The sequence below is a fragment of the Alosa pseudoharengus genome, unplaced genomic scaffold (genome assembly GCF_046254945.1).
Source record: "Alosa pseudoharengus isolate Yale_2024_CS ecotype anadromous, Long Island Sound unplaced genomic scaffold, YU_APseudo_1.1 YU_APseudo_1.1_scf_16, whole genome shotgun sequence".
NCBI classification, from domain to species: domain Eukaryota; kingdom Metazoa; phylum Chordata; class Actinopteri; order Clupeiformes; family Clupeidae; genus Alosa; species Alosa pseudoharengus.
In genome coordinates, this window is record NW_027468630.1 from 21,052,547 (window position 1) to 21,069,440 (window position 16,894).

A 16,894-nucleotide genomic window follows, 5' to 3' on the forward strand; every position below is an offset into this window, starting at 1 on the left:
GCCGCTGACTTATGCTAGCAACCATTTCACTTTGATAAGAAACTATATTCGTACAACATATCATTTCGAGTGAAAAAACGAAGAGAAAAATTAAAAAAAAGTAAAAGGTACAAGACTGTACATATTTGCAACAATACTGAATGGCTGTAAACCTATTACCTTAACCTGTTCTTGCACATATTTTTTTTATAGTTTTTTTTTTATATTACCTTGTCTACATTATACTTTACTCTCCTATTTGTCCATATTATTTATGCTGGTCTCTAGAGTTGGATGTCTCGAGACTTTTACGTGTCTCGGTCTTGTCACAGTCTCGACCGTCTTTGGTCTTGGTCTCGGATCCCTCGGTCTTGTCTTGGTCTCATAGAGATAGATAGATTCAGATTCAGATTCAGAAAACTTTATTAATCCCATCAGTGGGCAATTAAGTTTGCAGTCCCGGTCTCCATCAATCTACAATAAATAGTATAAAAAAAAAGACATATAACACACACATACAGTCAGGCACCCTGTCCTGTCAGTGATGAACAGCGCTCAGTAAATCAAAATTTCAGTAGTGTACTCTGTCCCTTCAACCTTATTTAATAATCTAATGGATGTAGGGATGAAGGATCCAGAATACCTTTTTGTTTTTGTCCTGACAGAATAATAGGGCCTCCCAGAGGGCATTAATGAAAATTCACCACCCAAAACATGATCAGGCTGACTGATGATACTTTTAGCCTTTTGGGCTGCCTGTTTGTTAAACAGAGCACTCAGACTATTTAGCTGTGTTCCAATAATCTTTGATGAAGTGTTAACAATGCTGCTGAGACTGTTCCTGTCTTTGACTGATAGGCTATTGAACCAACATAAAAAAGAAAAAGTTAAAAGACTCAATAAAAGACTGATAAAAGTTACGTAAAATGGTTTTAGAGACACTGAAGGAGTTAAGCTTCCTCAGCAGATGAATTCTCTGTTGTCCCTTTTTGACAATTGTCTCAGTGTTTACATGAAACTTGAGCTCACTGTCAAATATTGTACCTAAGTACTTGTAAAAATCAACGATTTCCACATCCCCCCCATGTATGACACTTGCTATTGGATCTACTTTTGTCCTCCTAAAATCAATTATGAGCTCCTTTGTTTTGGCTACATTTAAATCTAAAAAATTATTGTCGCACCACTTCACAAATGATGTCAATGCTAGCCCATGACTGGAATGTGGACCTTGGAATAAAGATAGCAGTGCAGTGTCATCTGAAAACTTGACTAGGTAGCTTCCTTGTTGGGAAGACCTGCAGCTATCTGTGTACAAAATAAATAACAAGGGAGAGAGTACACATCCTTGCGGCGAGCCAGTGTTTGAAGTAATAGGTTGGGACAACTGACCATTTACGAAGACTCTCTGTGTTCTATCTGTTAAAAAATTTAAAAGTAGTAGCAATAGTTGATTCGGTACCTGAAAATCATTTGCTAGTCTCTCGATCAGGATATGTGGCTGCATTTTGTTGAAAGCAGAAGAAATATCTGCAAATAAAAGCCTAACATGGGACCCAGGCTTCTCCAAGTGTTTATATACTGTATCTAAAATAAAAAGTTTTGCGTCATCAACACTTCTACCAGTTTGATAAGCAAACTGTAATGGATCCAGTTTTCCAGTGACCAAGGAGATAATTTCAACTCTAAGGATTTTTTCAAATATTTTCATCACCAAGGACGTAAGAGCTACTGGTCTAAAATCTTTCAACTCCTTGGGTTTATTTAGTTTAGCTAGTGGAATTATGTGCGCCCACAGACAGCATCAGGACCAGCAGCCTTCCTAATATTGACCTTCTTAAACAGGGATGTTACTTGTTCCTGAGATATCATTAGGTCATTATTAGGAACCAAAGTGTTTCTCAACATAGAAATATTGTCAGAGAAGTCAGATGATTCAAAACGTGAGTAAAATAAATTAAAAGCATTAGGAAGATCACATGACTCAACCCCTTGAACAGTAATAGGCATTCTCCTTTCGGCTTGTTGGTTTAATGATGCCATTGACTTAATTCCTCGCCAGGCGGCTCTAAGATCCCCCCCACTGTATTGTTCTTCTACTTTCCTTCTATATTTCATTTTAGCTTTCCTGATCTCGTTTTTTACTTCTTTGGACACTGTTTTAATCTCCCAAATGTCCCCAGTGTAGAAAGTCCTCTTTTTCTTGTTAATGACAGATTTAAGGTCTTTCGTCACCCATGGTTTATTGTTAGGAAAAGTGACAGTTGTTTTAGTGGGGATAACCATGTCCACACAGAATGTGACATATGATGATACAATTCATCAATGTTCTCAGACCCCTCCTGAAAGCACTCCCAGTCCGTACACTCAAAACATGCTTGAAGTGAGGAGATACTGTCCTCTGACCAGACTTTCACAGTTCTCTCCTCATGTTCTAAGCGTCTAAAAGAGGGTTTGTACACTGGTACGAGGTAAACGCTGTTGTGGTAGGAAGCTCCCAAGGACGGCATGGGTATAGAGCTGTAAGCCCCACCTACTGACCCATAACACCGATCAATAGAGGTCATTTTCTGTGTTGTAGCGCAAGTCACATATTGCTCATACGTTCTCATAGTCCTACTCAAATCACAGTGGTTAAAATCCTCCAAAATGAATTTAGGTGCGTCGGGGCAAATTTCTTCCAGTTTGTGCGTAGTGTCTGCAATCAGCTGAGCAGCAGCTGCTGCATTAGCGCGTGGGTGAATATATACCAGTGTATAAAAAAGTTGTTGGAACTCACGCGGAAGGTAGAAGGGGCGGAGTGAGATGGAAAGCAGTTCTATGTCGGCGGTACAGATTTTTTCCCTGACCGTGATGATGTTGCAATACCGCTCATTGATATAAAAACACACCCCTCCTCCTCTGCTTTTCCCTGTCGTCTCCGATGACCTGTCAAGCCGAATTGGGCTTCCAAACCCAGTTATTGACAGATCCTCGTCTCGATCTTGGCCGGTGAGCCATGATTCCGTGAAAGCGAGTAAACATGACTCCCTGATCTCCCCTCTGGTCTTAGTCCATAATTCCAGTTCGTCGGTCTTGTTGCGGATGGATTGCACATTTGATAGCAGTATAGTGGGAATCGGTGGTAACTTGCGGCGATTGTCCAACCGAAAAGTTTTGAGTCTCCGGCGTAGGCCGCCTCTCTTCCCCCTCTTCCGAGGCCTCGGGGCCGGCGGTTTATACTGCAGCGCCCTCGGGATGGTATCAGGGATAATCCCGGAGATTGAAGTCCGAAACGAGAGGAGAAACTCTCTGCTGTATGCTCTCCCGGTAATTCCACGTCCACCTGCTTCCCAACAGGCAGGGGAACCCAGTAACAACGATACCGAGAGGAAGAGCACAAAAAGCTCCAAGAGTCTTCCCATAATTTGCATGGCTGAAAATCACTAACAGTACACATTCATACGCAAAATTAAGTTTTAAAAGAGTCCGTTTAAGCAGTTCCAAACATTAAAAGATAGAGACGCAAGCTGCTGGGTCGCACGCGAAGGAGCGCCCCCAGAGGTTCTAGATAGATAGATAGATAGATACTTTATTGATCCTCAAGGGGAAATTCAAGGGTCTCAGTAGCATACAGACATAACACACAACATGCACTTACAGCAGAAATGGTAAACATAAGTATAAACATATTACATTCATTGTCTTGGTCTTGCGGTCTCAGGTCGACATAGTGGTCGGGAGATTTGCAACATTGTTCTGTCTGTAGTTGAAATAATACCTTCTTAAATTTAATTTAAACTGGGACTGAACCTCTTACCCCAGTATGCTGCTCTTATTCAATTGATGCAAGTTATGGTGTAACACTAGCTCACTAGATGTTTTTTTTTTTTTTTTTTTTTTTTGGTCTCGGCCTTTGTCTTGACTCAGTCTGTCATGGCCTTGGTCTCGTCTTGGTCTCGTTCTTGATACCCTCTGGTGTTGGTAGTGTCTTGGTCTCGGTTTAGGCGGTCTTGACTACAAGTCTACTAGACCTTATTTTTGCACTGTTGGACTAATGTTGGACTACCTTTTGCACCTTTGTAACAAATCACCCTTATTTGAAAGGACTGATTGCCACTACGCACAAATAAGGTTACGGGCAGATCCAATCGGCAAGAAATCGTGCTGATTGGATCCGCCCGTAACCTTATTTGTGCGTAGTGGCAATCAGTCCTTTCAAATAAGGGCGATTTGTTACAGTGGTGGCCCGTACGGGGATCTGGATCGCATTATTATTATTATTATTATTATTATATTGCAGCTGTTGCTTATATTTTGTTGCTTATATTTGGTGCTAGCTATTGTGTAAATATCGTGTGAATTGTTTGTTCATTGAACTATTTGATTTTGCTGAGAGTATTATTAAGGCAAGCTAGGTAGCTAGGCCATTGAAAACACTCACACATCTTTTTTGCATTACATACACATTTTGATTGTTTTCAAACATTATTAGAGTGCATTCAATACATTGCATTACATTACAGTATATTATAGTGCATTCACATCAGTTCATTACATTTTCCCTGTTTCCCTGTTGCATTTTCCCTATGTCTGGGACTAACCAGCAGGGGCCAGCTGGGAGTAGTGGCACTGGTGATGCAAGCCCTCTGATTGTTCTAGCCGAAGAAACAAGCTCATCTGGCAATGCTGGGCGCTTCCAACACGTCACTACTAGGCACAATCGTAGTGCAGTTTCAGAGCTAACCACCCGATTAGAAACCCTGTACATTGACAGTGAGGAAGAGGAGGCCCAATCAGGTGATGAGGCTGATGAAATGGCAGAACAGCTCCAGGAGTTTCATAGACCAGTGTGAGAATTTCTTCACGCTTCGACCACTGTCTGATGTTGAGCTTATTGGCACCATCAATTCTGTTCTAAAGGGGCCGGCGTGGAGCTGGTGGTTAGCTGCACGTGACAAGATCACCAACTGGGTCCAGTTCAAGAGTGCTTTCCTTGAAGCCTTCCTGCCCTACTATCCGTCTGAGATGGAGGATCAGATCCGTGCGAGTGTCCAAGCACCTACGCAATGCCTGAGGGACTTTGCCTATGACCACCGTGTACTCTGTCTGAAGTGGCGTTCTGACATGCCTGAAGATGAACTTGTGCGGCGCATCCTCAGTGCATGCAACCCAAAGCTGGCTAGCGGCCTGTGCGGCATTGTGTCTACTGTGGAACAGCTGGTGAAAGTAGGCTCTTTGATTGAGAAAGACTGGGGCAACTCAAAGGACTACTGGAGCCACGTCCAGCAAAACAACCCTATGGAGCGCAACCCAAGAAAGAACTGGCGTGACAAGAAGCCTGACCAGGGACAGGGCCGTGGGCAAAGCGCTGATCTTGCCTCTGTGCTGGGTGCTCCAACTCTTTTGGTGATGCCTCTGGCGATCCGTGGCTCGAAGGGTGATGCTGTCTTGGACACAGGCTGCACATACTCTTTGATGTGCAGAACTTTGTGGAACAATATAAAAAAAACAGGTGAGGCTTTGTGTGAAGAACATCAAAAGTTTGTCATGGCCAATGGGCAAGAAAGTAAGGCAGTTGGAAAAGCTACCCTGCTTCTTACTCTCAATGATGCCCATTACACTGTGAATGTGTACATCCTGGAGGATAACCAGCTGTGCATGCCTCTGCTGTTGGGCCTAGACTTCATGCGTACAAGCCAACTCACCTTGAAGCCACACCTTGGGAAATATGTAATGCCGGGAGGAAAAGAACATACATTTCTCCAAAAAACTCGTGACGCACTGGGGTGGAGGCGCCCAGAACCTTCAGCTTACTTCTACGCAACCGTGGTTGAAGACTCCAGCGACTGCCCACCTTCAACTCCACTCCTGGATGCTCAACCTGAGGTGGTCAGGCCACTGCTGCAGAAATGGTCCTCGGTTTGGACAGAGTCCACTAGAACTACAACAAAACAGATACATACGAAAAGAAGCAAAGTAAAAACTTATTTTTCGCGGAAATCCAGATATTTCGGTTTTACTTCCATATTGTCGCTGGATTCACTCCGCGTGTTCACGAGGCTCTTCTGATTCCATCGATACCCATTACATGTCTGTAGGACCAATGAGAGTCGAGATAGATGCCATCAAAGCCAATGAGTCACGTAAGCGATGAATCTGACAACCAGTCTTTGAATGGTCATAGCGCTGCGTCTGAGTGAGCCAATGAGATGGGACCTAGATGTCCGTGTAGCCAATGAGGAGAGCTTTCTTTAGACATGTGACACATCGTCACATTCTACTTCCCTGTCGGCTAAACTCAAGGCGCATAGCCCATGCGTAACCAGATTCCGAAGCAGTGGTTTGGAAGTTTGTTACTAAACAAGCAAGAGACATGTTTTTGAAGGTTTTTGTTCGTAAAACATGCCAAAGAGACAAAAAAAGACGAAACATGTCGAAGAACCCGAGGACATTGAAGATCTGGAGGACATCGATGAAGGAGAAGAAAGCAATTTCTCGGAATGCGACTCCGAGGAGGAGCAGAACTTTTTAGCTGGGAAGGACCCCGATTTTGAGCTGTGAGTAGACTACTTATATCCATATACAGTTACAGATACAGTTTAGTTTGCTTTTGTAATGTTTAGTGCATAGTTTTTCATTTAGCTTTGTTTCATAGTGTGAACAGTGTTCTGGTACCTGGGGGGGAGGGGAGTTAGGTGAGAATGCAGTGTGTGTTTGTGTGTGTAAAAGAGAGAGCAGGGGGAGGTGTGACCTGAGTACACACATTTATATCATTTGTATAAGTTGTTGGGAAGGGTTTTCATATACTTTAGTGGGTCTGAGCCTAACTTCCATCTGTACAATTGTTTCAGTGACAGCGATGAAGACTGGGCCCCGCCAAGCAAAAAAACAAGAGCTGAGGATCCTGTGTCTGAGGAAGAGGAGCCGGTGGCCGAGACTATTTCAGTTGTTCATAACACGTTCCATTTTGTTGACCGTGGTTGCCAACACAAATACATTTCTATTGCATTGAATGTGAATCATTTGATGTTTCGTTTGCCAGGGTATTGTTATTTTGTACCTTTGTTATATTTTATAATACAAATGTTCACTGCATTACCTTGTTTGTCCTTTTTTCATGGAAATCTCAAAGGCGTAGGAGCAAAAGTAAGAGTTTCAGGTCAGATAATGCTTCTCTGGACTCATGGCACAGCCACTGCAAAGCACTCCAGGTACAAGCAACATGACACAGAGAGTGTAACCTTTCATTTGACACCAAGATCATGGTTCTACATAAAGGGGTTCTTGTATTGGAAGAGTTTTAGTTTTGGGTAACCAAAGGTCCTTTTGGAGTCTCCAAATGGACACTTAGCAAAACGCATGTGTATGCCCACACAAATATGGGTCCCACACAGTCATACTTCATCCTATAAGGATCTACTTTGACATACAGATTCACAAGACCTGGTAGTGGGCCTCAGTGGTGTTTTCAAGAGAACATAAGTGACCAAGAGGGCAGAATGTGGTCATTTCTAGAGATGTACATAACCGCCTATAAAAAAAACTATCATTCTACCCTTTGCCACTCTCTGATAGTTCATCACACAGTCAATCTATTGGTACCAAAAAATTCTACAAGGCCTTAGCTTTCCAAAGAGGTCAGGCACTTGATTGTAAGTCAAAGTATGTGGCAACAGGGCCATTTTAAGTAGGCGGTGTGCAATTTCGAGGAAAAACTCAAAATAGGGGTGGAAATGTAAAAGGTTAAGGTGATGCCTTTCGGTTTGCGCAACGCCGGCGCCACCTTCCAGCGACTGATGGAAACTGTCCTTGGAAGTTTAAAAGGCAAGATCTGTTTTGTTTACATTGACGACATAATTGTCTTTTCCAGGACACAGCAACAACACCTGCTTGACCTTGATGCCGTGTTTCAGAAATTGCATCAAGCCAATCTGACGCTCAATGTAAAGAAATGCCATCTTTTCAAGTCCGAGCTGACCTTTCTGGGGCACATTGTCTCGGCAAAAGGGGTTGAAGTGGATCCGGCCAAGGTTGACGCCATCGCAGCATATCCAGTACCCAGTGACCTCAAAAGCCTCCAGAGGTTCTTGGGATTAGTGGGCTGGTACCACAAGTTCCTCCCCAGACTCGCAGACATTACAACGCCGCTCAACAACCTCAAGAGAAAAGGCATCTCTTGGGAATGGACTGCACAGTGTCAAGATGCTTTTCAACACCTCAAAGCCCTCTTGCAGTCACCACCAGTGCTCGCGCAGCCAAGGCTGCACATGCCATTTCAAGTTCATTGTGATGCCAGTGACGTTGGCCTAGGCGCAGTCCTGACCCAGTCCATTGAGGGTGTGGAGCAGGTCATCGCCTATGCCTCAAGATCTCTCCATGGTCCTGAACTGAGGTACTCCACATCAGAGAAGGAGTGCCTTGCAGTGGTGTGGGCGGTGGAGAAGTGGCGCCATTATCTGGAAGGGGACACATTTGATGTGTTCACGGACCACAGCGCGCTGGCCTGGGCATTCAACTGCCCCAAGACAACGTCTCAGCTCACAAGGTGGACACTACAGCTGCAGTCATTTACCTTCAGAGTCCACTATAAGAAAGGCTGCTCCAATGTTGTCCCAGATGCGCTGTCCCGTGCACCTCAACCAAGAGACCAACTGTCTGAAGAGGCTAACATGGCTGTAGCTGTGTCAAAATCATATTGGTCCAACTTACCTAGCTCCTTGCAGGACATTGAGAAGGCCCAAGGCAGTGACACCCTGTGCCAAGAGCTCTTCCAGTCCATCTCGGAGCCTACACCTGGCCGAATTCACTATCAGTATCACTATCACTATTCTGGCATACTTCCATGACAGCCCATTCGGTGGACATTTGGGGAGGATGAAGACGCTCCTTAAGATCCTAGAGGTGGCATGGTGGCCAGACATTAGGAGAGACATGTGGAGCCATGTCCGTGTTTGCCAGAAGTGCCAACAGTACAAGGCTTCGAATGTCAAGCCAGCTGGTCTGCTCCAGTCAACAGAGGTCAAGGCACCGGGTGAGATGTTCGGCGTGGATTTCATAGGACCCCTTCCATTCAGCAAAGCCCATAATTCAACTCTCATGGTCGTTGTTGACTACTTTAGCAAGTGGGTGGAGCTTTTTGCTCTGAAGGATGCCAAGACCCCAAAGATGTGTCAGATCCTGAAGAAATATATCTTCACCCGCTGGGGGGTGCCAGCCTTTCTGGTTTCTGACCGCAATTCACAAGCCAGCTGTTGACCAGCCTTTGTGGATCCTGGGGCGTGACTCAGAAGCTCACCACTGCGTACCACCCCCAGACCAATCTGACAGAGCGGGTCAATAGAACTCTGAGGCCCATGATTGCGTCCTATGTTGAAGACCACCATCAAGACTGGGACCGATGGCTGCCTGAGTTCCGCCTGGCCATCAACACCGCAGTCCACGAGACCACTGGCGTGACCCCTGCTGTGTTGGCTCTTGGGCGTAACATCAAAGGTCCCCTAGAGCGTCTCCTACACAAATCTCTTGTTCCTGACACACCTGCATATCATACACTACACGCACACACTCAGCTCATGAAAGAGGTTGAAAGACACGTCAGTGTAGCCAAGGCTAGACAAGCTAGGTACTATAATGCACGGCGCAAAGATGTACACTTTGCAGTTGGGGACCTAGTCTGGATTAGGACACACCCACTGTCTAAGGGCCCGGTTATACTCGCCGCACCGGACCGGTAGCGCGACAATGTGACGTCAAAATGACGTAGATCTCTCTGGCGCGCCAGGGTTTTGGCCGTGTAGCACACGGTAGCGCACCACTCATTTTTTTTCAGACGAGCGCGACCAGGCGGAAACAGGAAGATGGACTAGTTCGAGGGCAAGCCAGTTGCAGTGTTTTGTTACAGTCGTGAATTTTTAATAGTTTGCTGGATAAGTTAACAAAGTTACCAGTGAGAGTTGCAACACATGGAATTAAGAGGAAAGAATAGAAACGATTTATTTTCAAATAAAGGATATCTATTAAGGCCTGAACAAAATCTCTTTCCACTTCAGGAAATTACACAAACTCAGCCAGCTGCTAGCTAGCTAGCCAGCTAACTAAACTGTTTAAATTATTAAAATTTCCCTCGGGAGGATAAAGTACCTATCTATATATCCATCTATCTATCTATTTATCTACCTGTGCACACACCTTGGAAACTACATGATAATGATGATGGTAGTAGCAACCAAAGTCTGAAGTACCATCACAGAGGCTAGCTACTGGTGTTTCTTACTGCAGCTTCTTCTGCTGTGTAAGTAGTTAACGTTAGTCTTTTCACAACAGCGACACCTCTGTTCAGGAGAATATTGCAACTAGTGTCGTGACCACGACGCGCGAGTATAAATGGTTACGGCGCTTCTGTGACGTCACATTGTCGCGCTACAGGTCGGGTGCGTCGAGTATAACCGGGCTTTAAAGCCTCCACAAAGTTCTCTGCCAAGCTTGCACCCAGATGGTCAGAGCCTGTTAAGGTAGAGAAAAAGTTGGGTCCCATAAATTATCGTGTTCGTTGGTTGACTGACAAAGTAAAGGTGGATAATGTAAATGTGGTAGACATGAAGCCCTACTATGGTCCCGATAAGCCGCTGGCTGGGGGGGGGGGGAATGTAAAGGTTGCCAAAATCACCTTTTTACATGGTTGTTTGCATGAAAATGTATTAGTATTTTCTCTCTGTTTAATATGCCATGTATGTAAATTTGATGTCAGCTGACTGTTGGACGCGCGTTTTGGGTAGGAGTGACTTTTGTTGCACGTTTAAATAAAGGCGCGAGGAGAGCGCTCGCCCCCGAGAGTTACCTGTGTGAAGCCGGCTGTGTGGAGTAACGCGCGTTAGAGGCCTTGCATGGTGGATTTACCGTGATTCGTCCTCTGTATCCGCGAGTGCTGTGGATTAACATTCCTTTTCAGAAGTCATTGGAGTACATCAAGCAAAGGATCCTTTTCCTAACGCGCGTGTGTGTGTTTTGGTGAGATTGCGTTTCGCAACTATATGGAGGAACGACTTCTCAACAAACTGTAAGCGCAAGAACTTTGACCTATTCCGGGGATCACGTTTGTGTTTTGGACTGTTGGGCACTGAACTTTGGGGTATTGTGAAACTTTGTTGTTAATTGTGTGTCGGGCCTTCAGTTGTGCGCCGAGTGGCCGCGAGTTCGTGCATTACAAATACAAAGTGAAACAATCTCATATGTTGGGTTTCTTTCTGTAATATACACTGTAATATACACTGTAATATATGAACCAGCACGATTTCTTGCTGATTGGATCCGCCCGTAACCTTATTTGTGCGTAGTGGCAATCAGTCCTTTCAAATAAGGGCGATTTGTTACACCTTCACCATGACACTCACTCTCTTGAGCACCTTACCATGCACACAGAACTACAGGACTACTGTTGGACTACTTTTGCACCTTCACCATGACACTCACTCTCTTGAGCACCTCACCATGCACACAGAACTACAGGCTTTGTCACTACAAGCGTCTCATGCTTGATCACCCTCAAGCACACTGGATCAGGCTCAAATGTGTAACCCATGCCATTAAAATTACTAATTTTCTGCAGCTGCCTAGCCTATAGAACTTCTCAGGTCCTACCATGCCAGTGACGTCATTGAAACTGGCAGCGTTCTAATACTAACAAACGCAATTTTGGTGTTGCTTAAAAAGGCTACGTGTTGATTTTTCTAATGAAATTTTTTAGTGTCATTTATTTTTAATTGTCATAATCAACACATTATCAATGTTGATTCTTTCAGTTCAGTTCATCTTTAACATTGGAGCTGCTCTTCGATAGGAACGCAACCACTTGGGGCGCTGGTTTTCACTTTCCCTCCGTATAGTATATTTATTATTTAGTTTTGTTAGTTTTTCTTATCTCCTACTGTCTCTATTGTACAGTTGAGTTTGGTTATATGTAGGGCTGTCAAAATAACTGATTAATTTCGATTAATTAATTTGAGAAAAAATAACTGATTAAAAAAATTAGTGCAGATTAATCGATTCTGTATGACCTTTGACCCCGAGCCGTTCTAGTCAGTAAAAATTAGACTGTAAAATGAAGGAGAGAGAAGAAAACATGCTGCCTGGATCATTGATTGGAACATTTACTTTAAAAAAATGGCCTGATGGTGTTGATAAAAATAAAGTGTTGAAAATAAAGTCTTTTGCAATGTCTGCTGCAAGGAATTTGCATATCACCGGAGTTCATCAACTCTATAGTCGCACATCAATGCAATGAAATAAGTGTTGACATTGAGGGGAGTGTTAATTTATTTTCATTGTGTCCCCTAGGTAATATCTGTGGCCTGAAATGCCTTGAATGTGAAAAAAAAAAACTTCTTCCCGAAGCACTTTTGAATTTATTTCCTCAGCATATTAGGTCATATCATAGATTATTATGGCCATTATTTGAACAGTGAAAATAATAAAAAGAGTTTTTGAACTTTTATGTCACTAATGCTGATTATTCAATTATTCATTTGAATTTAAATATTTAAAATACTTTCACAGCAAAAATTATATATGCGATTAATTTAGATTAATTAATCACAGAGTATGTAATTAATTAGATTAATTTCTTTAATCGATTGACAGCCCTAGTTATATGTTTATACTTATACTTATATTTACCATTTCTGCTGTAAGTACATGTTGTGTGTGATGTCTGTATGCTACTGAGACCCCCTGAATTTCCCCTTGGGGATCAATAAAGTATCTATCTATCTATCTTATTTATTTTCATTTCTGAGCAAAGGAACTACTCATCCCATAAACCACCATGCCTCACTGAATTATAAGCAAGGATGAAACGGGCGAATATTGCCATTTGAACACCAGCAACAGCACGCAAACCCTTTACTCCAAACAGTGATTTTTATATAGTGAATGTGCAGTTAATCGAAGTTATTTCAGGAGTAATCGTGTAAATAATAGTGTATTTTATATTGTGTGTGAAAGCGGTTAACGTTAATGTTAGCAACATGGTGCAGTGCTTTGTACCTGACTGTCATGCTGTACTGCTCAGTCGGGCTGATGCATGGTCTGCTCTTGGACCACCATATTCAGTTTATTAATTTGCTGTGAATTATTACACAAAATGTTCATTAAATGCACAAAGAAGTATTCCTAGGTTAATGATTGATATGAATCATACAGAATGAAGGCTACAGTAGCCTAGCTAATGTTATCTAGCAGCGCGTTACCAATCTCCCTGCTTAACTCACCACAGCTTTGTAGGTCTTGTCCCTCATGCTGGCCCTTACAAAACCCACAAGCTGACTCTCGGACACACAACAGTCAATAATGTGACCCGATTTAAAGTGGCCCTTTGGACATTCACTATGGTCTATTTGATAGTGTATTGGCCCTGACTAAGTTCGTGTGATGTATAAACCACAATCCTTGTTGATACAAGTACCAGTATTTGTCAAGAAAGTTTTTAATCACATTAAGATTCTCGCCATAGGCAGTAAAAGACTCTGCCATCTTTGTCAATAATTTTTGTTGAGAAAGTTTCAATCTATGACCATAACGGCCTTTCCACCAATCAGAGGCATCACTGTGGGATTTTGGGATTATTCAGGATTGTGGGTAATGAAGTACTTATCCAAGAGATCGCGATTAAAAGACATTTATCTCAAAACAAGGTTAGTGCCCCATGAACTTTTGGCGTCTATATGAGCAGTACAGCCGTAGATGGTTTTAAGTCTACCCCGTGCAGTTAAGTTTTTATGGCTTCTACCGCAATTGTCAATAGAGAAATTGCATTGAATTTTTACTTCCAGCATCGGCTGTGGGCGGGACTGTGATGCTGTATATTAGGGGTTTGCACGGCGTGTCATCAGATCTGGACATCGCCATATTGGAGATACTCGCCTCATTAGAAAGCATTAGGCACTGAAGTAAATCCCTAACATCGTCAAGGAAAATGGTTAATTATTACCGTGTTTTAGGTTGTACCAATAGGTCAGACTGAGAAAAACATCTGGTGTAGGTATCGACTTCCAAAAGTTATTAAAAAACCAGGGAGAAGGGACAATAATGCCAGAAGTTATCAGAGGAAGAGGGGTGCTTGTGGTTGAACTTGGTACTTCGTCTCCCTCACCCAACTCGTATGGATCTGCGCTGCCAATAATCCATAATTTCTCGAAATATCGCGCCTTTTCTTGTGGTCCAAGTCCTGCCCTATATGCCTTTGCATCTTAGGGGCCGTTTATACGAGAACGATTGCGAAGGAAGACGACAAAATATTTTATTATAAGTGCCTTTCGTTTACACGGCGACCCCTCCATCGGGGCTTGAAGACGCAAAAATCTGAAGACTCCTTCCAGAGTGTAGAGTTTTGAAGACGACCCGGGTTGCGTCTCCGTCTAAACCAAAGATCCTTGATTACCTCTCTGGCTAAACTGTCAAATTAGAATGTCTGCGCGTGACGTACCGGGGTTCTATCACACCACCACCCAGCGGTCTGGAATGCATATTCAATCGAATATCACATAATCTTGCGTCTTCATATAAACAAAGATTTCCCCCTGAGAATAAACGCGGGGGGAACGCGAATAAAACGCGAATAAAAAAATGAAGACGAGACGCCACTTCTGCGTCTTCTCTTTTCATCGTCACTGTATAAACGTAGCCTTAGACGCATTTTGATGAGCTTTTTTTTGTTGTTTAGACACGGCTACAATCACGTAAGATATCCAAAGTGCATAATACTCCATTGTACTTCATTCACTGAGTATTGCCAATATGGCCGCGCGTGCTGGGTTACCATAGTTACCGGCCAGAACGTGACGTCAGTGCAAACCCCTAATACAGCAAAAATAACAGAATTTGGATCAAGCAACATGGAGAAATCTCAGGAGGAAGAAAAATGACGCTGCGTGACGGGGAGTGCTTTGCATTTCCCCTTTGTCCATGAGTCACGTACACTGTAAACCCTAATTCGTTCAATAAACATAAAATTTTCGAGGTAACACGTTGCCCTAAATATTTTGTTATGTATTGTTCAATAAACGAACAAATTTACGTCAAGTGTACGACATGTGCCAAATAGTAATGCATGATGAATTTTAGTACAATAAACTAGTTTTGCATGTTACAACAACGTAAACTTGCGATGAAAGAATACCTTCAATGTATGTTTATGTAACTTATATTTACTATTTTAACTTAAACTTTTAATTAAGTGAGCATAAAATGTCTTTTTAATTTAATTAAAAGTTCATTAGACATTTCTTATAGTTAAATGTGTTTTATGGGGCTTAAGCTATGAAAGTAAAAGAAACAGTCTTTATTCAGAACACTTGAGTGTTTATTCAATTGTTACTCAACTCAACAATTTCAAAATACACATGATCAAAATTACAGAGAATAGAAATACAAGCTCTATAGAAACTCTACACACACACACAGATGCAGAATACACCATCAATACAATTTCAAGAACACACTATATTTATAAGTGTCAGCTGATACCCAAAGTGGTAAAAGGCAAAATGTGCCAGACCCCACACACATCCACAAAGGATTTATATTACAGCTCAGAGCATACTATGATAAGTAATAGATAATCAAAATGCACCTTTATGCAAAAAATGAACATGGGCATTGACAAGGCAGTCAAAAAGTACCACTCTCAAACACTGGATACGTGCACACACACACAAACACTGAGGTATTATTATAAACATTATCCACCACAATATCCAACCCTGCAAACACTCAGACATACTCACTCACATTCACACTTTAGAGCTGATTTGTCAGCATTAAAACTTTCCTTTTTAGCATCCCCACAATACCAGCCTGCAAACAGCTAGGTACACAATACAATTGCTCTATCCCCGTCTCCCAAACTCATGCTCATTCTCAAACACTCTTGGAGTCCCCTCCAAGACGATTCCTACAGAAGATGGAGTCAGAGGATGCGGTGCAATATCTTCCTCAGTAAAGCAGAGTATTCCTGTTCCAATGTGTCTGTATACGCCCTCGTCATTAGTGACCTAAACATAACACACACACACACACATATTTATTTAATTAGAAATACAGCACATTGTTCTTACTTTTAAAACCTAACCAAGTACAAATTACATCATAATTGGGCATTGTACATTGACATTACCAAATACATATTCAGACTGGAAATACAAAAAGGTCCAGATTGAAAATTGTTACCAGCCACCCTCGTGGTCATGTTGGGCTTGTAGGTACTAAGGAAAATCAGAGCACACAGTAACATATTTGAGTACTGACTTGAGATTATAAAGTGAAATGAAACCTGGATTACATAAGGAATGGCATGCTGATTTCACATTTTATATTATAATATAAATTGTAATTTCGTGTCCCATTAGGATGAACCACAAATGTCTTACAGCAAATTAACTCACTCTTCATGGCATTATTGGCCTTAGTTATTATATATCTAACAACTGAAGAATTATACTTCAGTGATACTACTTACAAAGCAAGTCTTGAAGAAATCAGCTGAGTTGTCATCAAAGAGTATTGGAAGCCCTCTCAGGACAAGGCATCTGATGTCAGCAGTGTCCGATGTCTGGATTGCAGTGAAAGCAGAGACATTAGAGACATTAACACAGTAACATAAGAGACAGTGACATTACAGACAGCTATCATTCAAGACATCCATACACCAAAATCAGTAGTATCACTTCATCTTACAAACCTTTGTTTGGCGCAACAGACCATCCAGAAGTTGTCCCTTTAGACCTCTCTTTGACCTGATGATTTCAACAAGTTTAGGGCAAAGACGATCCAGAGACTCATATAATTCCTGTTTCAGGTTTTTCCCTGCCACTCTGCTGAATTTCCTGGGAGACCTGAAACAGAGACAGAAATAAATCATGTTTATCAAGACACTGTGAAC

General features: G+C 42.4%; 2 protein-coding genes across 4 annotated transcripts in view; both read left to right on the forward strand.

The window, feature by feature from the left end:
- Window positions 1-16,894, forward strand: part of LOC143125719 (uncharacterized) — a 49,705-nt gene that overhangs the window by 532 nt on the left and 32,279 nt on the right. The window lies entirely within an intron of this gene.
- Window positions 4,320-6,980, forward strand: LOC143125720 (uncharacterized). Its single transcript, XM_076287421.1, has 2 exons — window positions 4,320-6,518; window positions 6,813-6,980. The coding sequence occupies exon 1, from the start codon at window positions 4,762-4,764 to the stop codon at window positions 6,028-6,030; it is 1,269 nt and encodes a 422-aa protein (XP_076143536.1). The 5' UTR covers window positions 4,320-4,761; the 3' UTR covers window positions 6,031-6,518; window positions 6,813-6,980.